This window comes from Callospermophilus lateralis, chromosome 10 (genome assembly GCF_048772815.1).
Source record: "Callospermophilus lateralis isolate mCalLat2 chromosome 10, mCalLat2.hap1, whole genome shotgun sequence".
In the NCBI taxonomy this organism is placed as follows: Eukaryota; Metazoa; Chordata; class Mammalia; order Rodentia; family Sciuridae; genus Callospermophilus; species Callospermophilus lateralis.
Window position 1 is genome coordinate 54,826,780 of NC_135314.1, and position 13,254 is coordinate 54,840,033.

The 13,254-nt window shown below is 45.4% G+C and overlaps 1 protein-coding gene across 7 annotated transcripts in view; it reads right to left on the reverse strand.

Annotated features, from left to right (window-relative positions):
• Kalrn (kalirin RhoGEF kinase) overlaps positions 1 to 13,254 on the reverse strand; it is a 627,901-nt gene that overhangs the window by 436,473 nt on the left and 178,174 nt on the right. For all 7 annotated transcript variants that reach the window (XM_076867942.2, XM_076867955.2, XM_076867941.2 and 4 more), the window contains exons 2-3: positions 11,299 to 11,373; positions 5,627 to 5,741 (exon numbers count right to left, since the gene is read on the reverse strand). In XM_076867942.2, the coding sequence (XP_076724057.1) occupies positions 5,627 to 5,741; positions 11,299 to 11,373 (190 nt within the window). The remainder of the gene's footprint in view (positions 1 to 5,626; positions 5,742 to 11,298; positions 11,374 to 13,254) is intronic.

The following is a 13,254-nucleotide window of genomic DNA, read 5'->3' on the forward strand; positions in this document are numbered from 1 at the left end:
AAAGGCACCTTGGTTTGATTGGCATTACAGAATAACCCATCCTAATTTCTTGTCATCTTAACTCACCGATATGACACCAGCATTCCTTGACAGAACACTCAGCATCTCAGCAACACAGCAAAGAGCAGAGTTAAGTGGCAGATACATCAATTGGTGCCCTTAGGAGCAGCAGAAAGATGATCGTGACAAAGCAGGATAACAGTGATGATGAAGAGGAGAGATTCAATGCAATAAAAACACCTCAGGCTTTCTTAACTAGATGTAGATAATAAGATGAGTGCTTGTGAGAAATTCCAATTTCAAGCATATGGTCAACTCCTAATATTCCACACTGAGAGCTATGCCTGGGCACATGTTTACTCTTGGGATGGATTTGCTAGCCTTTCTTTCAATTTCTAGGGATATTCATCAGTTGATTGTATCACAGTATTTCCTTTTCATGCCTTTCACATACAAGTAACTACAAGCAGATAGGAGGTCCGAAGGACCAAAAAAAAAAAAAAGTTAGGTAAGTGTAGGACAGATGACAATCAGGAAATTTAACATGAGAACTCGTCAAGATACCTATCCAGGATCTGGCTTATAGTACACACTCAATAAATATTTGTTGAATTGAGTAAATAAAGGGGAAGTTGAATTAGAAGATTAAATGTCTTTTCCTACCCGAATATTCTGTAATTCCTCAGAAAAAAAATGCTAAAAGGTAAGGACGAGGACGTGAATTTTCAGACTCATCAGGAGAAAGACAGGGAAGGCAAAAGGGAGACATCTCAGGACGAGATGGACCCTGAAAAACTAACTCATCATTATACAAAATACATGTGTGAAGATGTGAGAGAAAAAAAAAAGAATAGTGTTACCTTAGATTAGGTAGAAAGAAGTGATGGGAGGGGAGGGGAGGGGTTGGGGAGATAGGAAGGATAGTAGAATGAAACAGACATTATTATTACTGTGTGTATATATATGTGACTGCATGACCAATATGATTCTGCAACCTGTACACTCAAAAACATGAGAAATTATATCCCATCTGATTCAAATGTATGATATGTCGGTCACTGTGCTGTCATGCGTAACTAATAAAACAAATAAAAATTTAAAAAAAAAAAAACTAACTCAGGACTGATCCAAACTGTTACAGCCTGGCATGATCCCTGATCCTAGGTAACTCCCCCAAATTCCCACTCAGAGTCCAAGAAAAAAAGCAGTTCTCTTAAGACTGAATGTGAAGACAGAATCCCAAGCTGTAAGTTATTAGGGAGCCTGAGAAGGGGTGTGTCTGTGGAGGTAAATATTTTAATTCGAAGTCCTGGATTTTATTATGTATGCTTTTTCCAATGCCACAGCAACATAGAGACTTTGAAAATACTAATCCCCGCTCCAACTGAATGGAGGATTTCTTTCTAAGGCATCCCTAACAGAGGGCCATGCACTCTTCAGAGACAGGACTGGAGGCAGCGGTGCTGCTGATGCACATCTCTCTAGAGGCAGATTCTTTCTTCACCTCTGAATCTGGACCTTTTCCTTCTATTCATGGATGCAACAGAGACCATGCCAACCCGCTCCTTTCAGGACACCTCTCCTGACATCTGAAGACAGGAATTCCTTTACTTTTCCATATTCACGCCCGCAGCAAACCTCCCTTGCGGGTTCCTCAACGCACTTCTTGTCTGACAGTACTCTAAATGGTCCATGGGGCTATTGAACACAGCAGACTTGAATTTGGTGGGCCACACAAGGTTGCTCTGCACAGCAGATAGTAGGGCTACTTCTTCCTATTCATTTAGAAATTATCAAAATAGTTTGTCATCATGCAGGCTGGCTCCTTAGATCCCAAGAGCCTCTTTCATCACACACTGTCCTCACCAGTGGGTTTTCTGACTGACTCATCTCCTGTGCTACCAGTGCAGTCACATCCTGTGCTACCCTGAGCTGTTGCTGGTTTGGCACTGTGTAGGGAAATATCCAGGTTTTCCCTAATTCCCTCAAAATGTCTCTCCCTGCTTACCATGAAGCCTCAATCTACCTGACACACAGAAGTGCTGAATATTTGTTAAATGAATAATAAATAAGTACATGAATAAATGAATACCAAATGTCACCCACAGACTTGATTACACCAGTCCACAGTAAATATTTCACCTTTAAAAAGAAGCCTGTCCTTTAAACATCCCAGGCCATGACCCAGAATAAATAATTTCTTCTTATCAAAATCATCCACCTGACCTAACTGTTCATTTTCAGAGTTCCCCTCTCTCCAAAAGCCCTGGTTAGACAGAAAAGTTGCAAACACCATCTGACCTTCTCAGGTCTTCAGTTTTCCCACCAAAGTTTATTGTAGAATAATTCTGCTTCAGATTCTGTTTCCATGAGTTGTTGTCTGGGAACTGGAGGCCAACAGAAATAGAAAGTGACTGGTGGACATGACGAGTTCATAGATTTCGGCCAACCAGGCACTCACACATCTGGTGAATACAAGTCCCTCAGAGGGAGGCAGCAGGCATCACAGATCGATTGTTCCTACTGGGAGTGATCACTAATTTCTTCTTCTTTCTTTTCCTCCCCCTCCCCCTCCTCCTCCTCCTCCTCCTCCTCCTCCTTCTTCTCTCTCTCTCTCTCCCTCCCCCCCCCTCTCTCTCTCCACCCCCCCTCTTTCCTCACTCCCCTGTTTTCTCTCTTTCTTTTCCAGACTGGGAATTGAACTCAGGTTCAACTGAGCTATATTCCTAGACCTTTTAAACTTTTATTTTGAGACAGGGTCTCACTAAAGTGCACAGGCTGGCCTTGAACTCAGCCTCCAAACTATCTGGGATTACAGATGTGCACCACCACACCCAGTGACAACAGCATTCTTGCTTCCCCTGCCAATGCCAGGGAAGAAGCCTGTCTGAGAAACAGAGAGCCTGCGTGCAGAATGCCCCTTCAGTTATTGTTATGGTTTGGATGTGAGATGTCTCCCAAAAGCACATGTGTGAGACAATGCAAGAAGGTTCAGAGGAGAAATGATTGGGTTGTAAGAGTCTTAACCCAATCAGTGATTTAGTCCCCTGATAGGGATTAACTGAGTGGTAACTGAAGTAGTAGAGTGTAGCTGGAGGGGGTGGGAATTGGGGTGTGGGTTTGCATTTATACTTGTATCTGGCAAGTGGAGTCTCTCTCTTTCTGCTTTCTGATCACCATGTGAGCTGCTTCCCTCTGCCACACTCTTCCACCATGATGTTCAGCCTCACCTCAAGCCCCATGGAATGCAGCCAGCATTCTGTGGACTAAGACCTCTGAAACTGTGAGCCCTCTAATAAAGTTTTCCTCCTTTCTACAGTTGTGCTGGTTGGGTCGAAGCAATGAGAAAGCCGACTAGAACAGTGATGATGTACTGTTTCTCCTTTGTTTTCATGTCCTTCCTCTCAGCCCCTCTTGGGTTTCATTCCCCTTCACCTCAGCAGAAATCTTTTCCTTTTAAATTGCTTCCAATTCATTTTGTCCCAATCTTTGCTTAATAACTCACAATGAAGGAACATGTTCTTTCAACTCTTTCCTCTTTTATTCTAAACAAAAGATGAGCCTGTCTTAGCTGCAGGTATGAACATGCAAGGCAGAAAAACGTATGCTTCACATCTCCTGGGATTCCAATTTCTTCTGACTCTAAAAGAGTCCATTTCAGGTCCCCACGAAACTCTTGTGAATTGCTTTAGAAAGTGCCTGGTTCCATGCCTGTTGGTAGCATACCTGGGAAACATGCTTTTAAAAACTGTTTAGCTCCTAGATGGCTAAATTGCAAAATTACATAGATAAATCATGGGTTATTTAGTCCATCTCCTTACCTCTGAGACAGATAGGAATATTTCTTCTCTATAAAGACCTACAAAAAATCTTCTATTTTCTATTATATTCTTAGTTCATTGCCTCATGCACTCATCTTAGAAGTTCATCTTCGAAAATAACCAAATCCCTTTCTCTGGAGTTTAAAACCCTTTATATATTTTTTTCTGATTCCCAGTAGATATCATAAAGAAAAAAACAGACACCTTTTGGCATCTGTTTGTTCACAACCTTCTGTTTGGAGCTTTTCAGGGCTCACCATTCCATTCAACGTCCTTCCAGCATTTGATGACTGCTCTTAAAATCCCCTTTACCACCTGCCCATAACCCTCCACCAATCCCTTTATGTTTTTCTCAGACCCTGTAGCTGTCTGAAATGTAGTACTTGCCTCACTTGACACCTGCTTCAAGAACTTAATCAGCACATTCAAAAACTACATTCTCTTCACAAACAGTCTCTTCACAAAGGCAGAGCTGAATATATAGCTTGTCTGCATAATTTACTCATTCTCCTATAAAATGCACAATAGCAAGATGAAGGTTCTGAAAGCCCAAAGCACCACCTCTTATTTGCCACAACAAACACCTCACAGGCTTTGGCCCCACTAAGAGACAGAGAGCAGATCCCTTGCTGGCCAAGGCAACAATTGGGGACAAGGACTGGCGTCAGGAGGCTTGAGTTCCAGACAAGCTCTGCCACTGACCCCTGTGAGCAGCTCACCTAATCTATCTGTTAATTTCATATTTCCCCTTCTCTCCCAAAGCCATGGCTGGGCAGAAGAGTGGCAAATACTATCTGACCCTCTAAGTTCTTCAGCTTTCCTACCTAACTTCACAGTCCTTAGAACAATTCTGTTCCAGATTCTGTTTCCATGAGTCTCAAGTCAGCCTGTTCCCTAAACAGAACAGCATACTTATTTGCCCAGATTGCTCCTCTGGGCCCTTCTGGCTCTCACATTCTGTAAGTAGTCAAAGGCCTCTTCCCTCACTTTTTAAAGACATAAACCATGTTCTTGGCATATCTGTTGCCACCCACCTCTGTGGCCAGAATGTGTTTTCTCAGTCTTTCTTTCCTTATTACTTTCTGCCCTGAAGGAGCCTTTTAGACTTTTGCTCCCCTTAGGTTCTCCACCCAGTGAAATCATTGTATCACACATGTACTGTATATCTGTACCGTATTTATATCTGTACTTCAGGCAGACAAGATTAAGATTCATTTGCTACCCCCAGGAACTAATTTTTACCCATCGGGGGGCAATATTACCCCCATTAAAATGCAGGAAATAGAAAAGAAAAAGAGAGAAATAACAACAGAAACTGAAAATGCAGAACCTACATTGAGCCAAGAACCACCTCTAGCTGAGTGACATCAGCACCATTACTTACCCCAAACTCCAAGCACCACAAAAATATTCACAAGCCAGAGATTCTAAAAATAATCCATTATGCAAACCAGAGTGGAATCAACCAAAGTTCCAAAGGGACTTTGCGCAAAAGTAAACAGCAGCTTCCCACCCCCCTGCCCCAGGCCACAGTGTCTGGGGTTGCAGGCGCATGGACCAGTCCTCTTAGCCTGGGACCTTCAACACTGCCCACAGTTCCCACTGCCAGCTCCCATTTCATTCTCATGAATCCCAGCAGAAACAATGGGGAAGATGGGAATGAGGTGAACAAAGGGCAATGATGTTCCAGGAAAAGTTAGAATCCAATGTATCCCAGGGCCCTGGCAAGAAACAGGGGCTCCTTCCAACTTCCTGGCATCAGCCCAGCTCCCCGCTCCCCTGCAGGCCACTGCCCTTCACCTTACCTTGGCACACTGGCCAAATACGTCACAAGCTTCCGCAGGTCTTCCTGTCTTATTCTGTCATGATTGCTGCGAGCAGGGAAGGTCAGGATGGGTCCACCTCGTTTATCACGGCCCCCTGCAGGGAGAAAGAGGAGGGAATTTAAGAAAAGCAACCACCGGGAAAGTCAGCCACAGAGGGGAACAAAAAAACATTGTCTGAATGCTGGCACAGACAGCAAGGTGGGGCCCAGATAAATCAGTCACAGTTTAAGACAAGAGTGTCTGAATGCAGGTAATGTGTGTGACTTTGGTCAAGTCTTTTGACATCTCTGCTGCCTCATCTGTAAAAAAGTAGATGAAAATAATAGTGGGCACATTGTGAGTTGTTGCAAGGACTGATGAGGAAGCAGCTTGAAGAGCAAAGCTCTCTGTATTTGTGAGATAAGAAGGGCATGATAATGGTTCTCACTGAGAAAACAAGCTGGATAAAAGTGCTTTGTTCTTTGGAAATATCACTTCCCTTCACTTCTCTTTGCAGACCTCTATGAAGCAGGAGTGCTCTCAATGCACTGGTGACCATGGTGAGGAGGCCATTGAAAGCACCCATCCAGGATAGCACCTCAGAGAGATTTTCAGACTCATAGAAAAGACACTAAAAGTTTTCTACGCAACTCAGAAGCCACCTCTGCCCACCTGCCTGCCTGAGGTGCCACCTGTCACTCCTGCTGGAGAAGCACATGAATCTTATCAGAAATAAAGATGCTCAAGGTCTTAATCAGTGCAAATGCATTTGTACAAACTCGGATTACAAATGCTTTATAAACATCAAATGAAGGGGAGAAAATGCTAGAAGAAGTATACAAAAATGATGATCACTGTAGTCATTAGGACAGAGTTCTAGATGGTTGTTTTTTCTTTCCTATATTTTCAGACTTTCTATTCACTATTTATTGTATGACTTAAAAATTTATTCATTAATGGATGTCATGATTAGGAACCCAGATCAAGTTTCTCAGGAGGGTCAGATGGGTGAAACTGAAGTATGGTGACTATGTTCCTTTGAGGCACTGGCTATGACACAAAGGACACTTCTGCATCCTGATCAGAGATACCCCCTCAACCCAAATCTCAGACAACCGCTGACATCCCCAGAATGGGGACCAGAGTGATCTAATGGAAGCTGGGGGAGGGGCTTACATGCTACATCAGTGCTAGAAAGAAACCTGATGCTCAGGCCTCTGAAGAAGGACCTCTTACAAGGAAAGCAGAGCGGCCCAGGGCCCTTCTAGGTGTGAGCTCAGGAGAACATTTTCCTCTGATCACAGGAACACAATGGAGGGAGGCTCGGTGTATTAGTCAGCTCTTAGTCTCTGTGACCAAAATACCCAACACAATTTAGAGGAGGAAGTTTATTTGGGGATGATTGATAGTTTCAGAGGTTTTAGTCCATGGTTGGCTGACTCCACTGCTCTGGGCTTGAGGTGAGACAGAACATTATGGCAGAAAGGTGGGAGAAAGCTACTCAGTTCACAGCAGCCAACAAGCAGGGCATAGAAGGAGCTAGGGACAAGATACAGTCCCCAGGACATGTTCTCAAGTGATCTACTTCTTCCAGTCATGTCCCACCTGCCTATAGAACCCACTATCTCATAATAGTCCATTCCAATTATTAATCCATCCAATGGATTGTTCCACCGATGATGGTCTGGCCCTCATGATCCAATCACTTCTGAAAGCCCCACCTCTGGACACTGCTGCACTGGGGACCAAAGCTTCAACATACGAGCTTGGGGAGACATTCAAGATTCAACCCATAATACTGGCAAATAACCCAGGATGCTCTGAGGAGGAAATGAGAGGCTGCAGGGGGCAAAGGGTCAAATGAGGTCAAAGTCACTTAGCATGACCAAGCCCTCCCCTCCAGCAGAGTGGATCCATACAGGTGCACCTCAGAGTTGAGCTCCAGGCCCCCTGCTCCAAGGCCTTCTATACTACGCCCTGGTTCTTTGTAATGATGAACAACTTCATCTCATCTGCTTTGGGGATGGTCCCTATCTCCCAAGTATCATTCACACAAAGAAAAGGAAGCAAAATGATTAATTGGAAGGGTTCCTAAAAGCTGGGAGGGCATCTGACCCCCCTTAGCCTTCCCCTTATCTCTCTAAGCTTTTTTACCCTTGGGTGGGTTTTTGCTACAGCTATTGTTTTCCCTCTATGGACACCTTATAAGTAGAGATATGGGAACATGGGGAGTCAAGGCTCTGACTGGCAGAGGGTGATGAGGTGGTTTCGAGGTCTGGCTGATCTGTTCCTGTAAAGCTTATGTTACACTAACCTTAGAGACAGGAGTTTCAGAACTCAGGGCTGGGAAAGGTTCTGGATGACAGGGGAGGGGGAGTGAGGAAAGGAAGCCTGGGAAAATGTAATCACCACCTTTCAGAAGTATGGATAATGAGTCAAGATGAGGCAGCAGGATGGAGTCCTATAGTTTCCAGAACAGAAAAGATCTTGCAAGACTGTAGGAAGAAATGAGCGAGCACAGAGGAAGAGAATCATTATGCCGGAAGGGAGGTGGGCAATGGATACATTCAAGGCTTCAGAGTGGGTAAGAGGGGAGGGGTCCAGCCCCCAGTGGGTGGAGCTGTTCTTTTTTCTTAGGCAGGTTGCATTATTCAAGGAGAGAGGAAAAACAGAGATAAGTGATGCTGATGCTTTAACATGCAGCATTTCCCAATTTTATTTAAGACAAGAACCTCTTTCTGTTTTTATAATTTTTTTTTTTGAGAATGATTGTTTGGGACTCTTCTATGGAAACACTTTGAGACACTTGGGTCCAGGGTACAAAAGATAAGGTTCAGTGGCATGGAGTTTCCCTGGGAACTACAGAAAATCGTGTTGGTGGGAGATGAGGAAGCAGAAAGGAACCCTGGGAGGTAGCCAAAGGAGGGTATGTATGTGCACAAAGATCCCAGGGTGGGGTGGGCCCTGCACCAGAAAGCAGGTGGGGTGGAAGGGACAATGGATGTGGTGAGTGGGAGACATAAAGTAGCAGAAGGGAAGCCAGGGAGGCCAGGGAGCCCATGGGCTGTGAACAAGGGGCCCACACGGCAAGGTAGGAACAACAGAAGCTCACTGAGGGACAGCCACAGCCCTGACCCACATACACCCACGTGCCGAAGAGGCTGGGCTGCCCTGACTGACTCCAGATGTTTGTTGCCATGGCAGCTACTTTGCTTTCCTCTGGCCAAAGCTGGGGTGCTTGCAGGGGAGGGTGAGCACGACCAGTGGTTTCTCTACCCACCACCTTCCTTGCCTTGTTCTTTCCTTTTCGTAAACGAAACACAATGGTTATTCAGCATCGTTTAATTTGGGGTTTATTTATTTTATTTTTGTGTTTTGTCTCCTGAAACCTCAGGGTGCACAGCTTTTTGTTGTTGTTATTTTTGTTCATGTTTTAGACGTAGCCAGTCATTAACTGCCTGACACCTCCAGAACCCGTCCCAGGCACAGAAGGGCAATGTTCCCTAAGCCCCAAAGCTCCTGGCTCACAGGCATGGCTGAGCAAGGCCTACCCCAGGCTGCTCACTAGGCTGCTAGGCTCACGTGGAAAGGAGCTATGCATCCCCCAGCTCCTTCCTCCAGCTCTGGGCCGTTTCTACCTGCCTCATCCCTGACTACTTTCCTGGCATGCTGCTTCTGTGAGATCCATGAAGTCAATTCTCTACTACCTGGGAAGGTTTTTGCTGGGTCTTCCTTTCCTGGCCCTGCCTCAGGGTCCTGACTGAAAGCACATGGAGAAAATGAGCCATGAACAATCAAACAAGGGTCACCTTGTCAGAGTGTACCATGTCTGCCTTCATATGCTCCAAACTGATGCAGAACAGGATGGCATCAGAGGCTATGCATTAAATCCAGGAAGGCTTCCTGTAGGAGGATCGGACTTCAGAAGAAGAGAAGTTCAAACCAGGAGAAGGTGTGAGGAAGGCACTGCCAGGGAAGAAAGACCTCCCATGAGAGAAAAGGGAGGATCAGCAGGATACCCAGGGGACAGGAAGGATCTCGGGTTAACTAAGGACCATAAAACAGAAGAAGGTGAGTTATGGGCCATGTCCCCTGAGCCCAGGCTGCGGGGAGCAGCAGGCATGCGGGGCTTGGCACTGCCCAGAGGTCTCCAGGACTTCCACGCAGTCTTCCTACATGCTCAGCAAGCACTCTGAATCCAAGTTCATGGTAGGGTTGTCTCACTTATGCCTCACACACACTGAAATCATGCTCAGGATCCTCCCAAGGGGTTGTTCAGCCTACACCTCCCCATGTTTGGTGACGGGGACTCACTTCCTAAGAAGATATGCAACACTAACACTAATAGGAAATGCAGCTTCCTGGTCAGTGTCATCCTAACAGAAAAATGGCATGAAAAATAACACCATAATACTTCTACTAGGAATGTGTTAGTGTCCTACAAAGGATTCTGCAATCCTGTTGCATGCCTGCTTCTTCTCCCACACCTAATTCTGACTCGTTGGTCTTTTGCCTTCCTGATGACATAGGAGATGACTGGTGCTTATTGTCCCCTTCCTCAGTTCCCCTCCTCACCCCTTTCCATTTTGGCTGTGCACAGCAGCCAGGCCAGCAATGCCTGTGAACTGAACCTCTGTGCCAAGGAGAATGTACTCTGACTCCAGGGCCGCTCCATGTAGACAACAAAAATAACCCAGAAATAAAGGCTCAGCCCACAAGTCATAACACTTGGGTGTGTTTCTCAAAATGGGATCCCTGTCTGCTCACACTGCCATCAGCCCAGCCCAGACCTCGGACCCTGCCAGAGGTTCTGATCCAGCTGGTCTAAAGTGGAACTGCCAAGCGTGTGGCAATCTGTTATAGCACCAATGGAAAACACACATACTACCTAAACAAATGCCATGTGGCTGGGTTCCAATAAAACTTAATTTACAAAAATCTGTGGCTATCCTACAGGCTGAAGATTGCTGAGCCCTGAATTATATGTTAAGAGGTAGGGTGCACAAGATGGGTGGGGGAGAAAAGTCAGGAATCAATATTTGGAAGTCAGAACAAAACACCTAAATACAAACATGCAAGAATCCCCTTTGCCAAGAAGGAGAAGGAGAAGCCAAAAAAGTTTTTCTTTCTTACTTACTTACTTACTTATTTATCGGCACTAGGGATTAAATCCAAGGGTGTTCTACCACTGAGCTATATCCCCAGCCCTTTCCATTTTATTTTTACTTTGAAGACAGGGTCTTTCTAAATCACTTAGGACCTCATAAAGTTGCTAAGGCTGGCCTCAGCCTCCTAACTGGCCAGGATTACAGGTGTATGCCACTATATCTGAAATTTTTTTTTTAAATCTCCTCAACATGTTCCACTCAGAAATGAATATGAGCAAAGCCTCTTCCATCAGCAGCTTCTCTCAGAGATTCTGGGCAGCTCTGGCCAGGCCAGGCAGGTGAGGCAGGAAGGGGCATGAGGGTGAGTATGGGCCTGTGTCTGGTCCCCCATAACCTCCAGCTGGAACCAGGATCCTGCTTTATCTGCCTCTCGAAGGGAAGAAGCTGATGCTCTAGGCAGGCCACTCCCATCTTCTCTCTTACTACTACACAGAGAAGTGTCTGAACACGTGTACCTGCAGAACTTCTCCAGGTCCTTTACAAATGAAAGTTGATAAAACTCACCAGACACGAAGGCCACTTTTTCCTTTAGGATGGGAAGGACATCAGAAGCTTTCAAACCATCATTCCGAAAAGACCCTGTAGGATGACAAAAACGGGAGAGTAGGGTAAAAGGCCAGCCGGTTGAGCCCCTGGATCCCACCCTCAGCCTCCCATTCCATTATCTGCCAGAAAGCCCTGCCGCCCAGGCCAATGCGGGTAAGGGTCCACAACAGAGAGGACACTTCCCTGTGATGCCAGGTCTCAGGGTAACCAGGGGCAAACCCTCCTGGCCCTTCTCAAGGAGGGGGACAGTCCAAGTCACCTCCCACCCCACTTAAAAAGCCCCATGCCCTGGAGTCAGCCCTGGAAGCCTTGCTGGTGTTGCAAAACTTGAAGATGGAAAAGCATTTTGAGTTGGGTGTGGTAGTGCATGCTTGTCATCCCAGTGACTCTGGAGGCTGAGGCAGGAAGAGCACAAGTTCAAGATCTCCAGCCTCAGCAACTTAGCAAAGGGTCCAAGTAGCTTAGTAAGACCCCTTCTCAAAATAAAAAGGGCTGGGGGTGTAGAGCACCCATGGTTTCAATCCCCAGCACAGAAAACAAAATCAAAAAACAACAAAAAAGCTATTTATATACCTCTAGAGCCTAGCACAGTGCCTGGTTCACAGTAAGTGCTTAGTAAATATCTGCTGGATTAGTTTACTGATATCAAGATAGATTACAATGCCCTGAATAATTACTTATGCTTTTACTCTGGTGGCACAATGATCATTAGTTTCATTTTACAAATGGGAAAAGTAAATCACAAAAATCCTATAGCTGGAAGCAAAGTTGATGACAATGACCCTTCTGTATCCCTCCTCTTCCACCCCCCTCCCCACCCACAAAGGGTTCAGTCCAAAATAGGAGATGATGATACAAAAAGCTCCTGGGAAGGAAATGCCCACTCTGTAGCTCATTCTCTATGTCACACTTCCTGGTTAGAAAGTCCTTTCTAGGGTCTAGCTAAGCTCCTGTTAGGGGGCTGGATGCAGAGAACTGGGGTTTCAAAAAACAAATGGAAAATAATGATTTGCTGGAGAAACAGTGGCCTCAGGAGGCAAAGAACAATCTGGCATGGTTGAAATGTGTGGGAAGAAAGGACCCAGCTTCCATACACATACAAAACCTAGGCTGGCCCACTGGACCCCTATGGAACCCAAGTACCCCACAAGATTCTCACAGAGAACGGCCGGAGCTGTGACTGGAATCTGTTGTGTATCACCAGTTGGAACACAACACAGGTGGACCCCAGGAGACAAGCAGTTGGTTTGTGCTCTGTGTGATAGACAGAGGCCACAGATCCCCTGCTCTAGGACCTCTGTCTGCTGGGCATCTCCCTTGGGGTCCAAATCTGACAATCTACAGAGGAGAGTCATAGACCAACCCCTCAGTTTCTAAGCATTGACTCTTCCAAGAAACCCACCTGAGAATTTTGGCAACAACCCCGGATTAAGTTCCCACTCTCATCCTCATACCTCAGTCCTCATGCCCCAACTCTTCCTTCTCTATCCAGGATCCAGGACCTAAGGGCCACTGTGCAGCTTGTCCACGTGTAGTCACGGGTTCTGCATAATGTCAGTGTTTTGGGTTGAGCTATTCAAACATTCCCAGGACAGAGTCCTCCCCACACAGTTCAGACCGGGCTATCTGCCTGGTTGTGTGCCTACCATAAGAAAACCCAAAGTGTCTAGATTTACAAAATGCATAACTAGGTAACAGTGATTTCCAACAATAAGATTTTTTACATTATGAAAGGATTTTTTCCAAGGTCTCTTTAAATAAAATTTCCCTTAGTGATTTAAATAGTTTTCATTTGCCCAAAATTGAATTACAAATAACTTTTTTCAATAATAGATGTATTAGGTAGAGCCAAGTAGAGCTCAACTAATTAGCCCAGCATCTCAGAAATTGGTGACCTTGCATATAAAACCTATT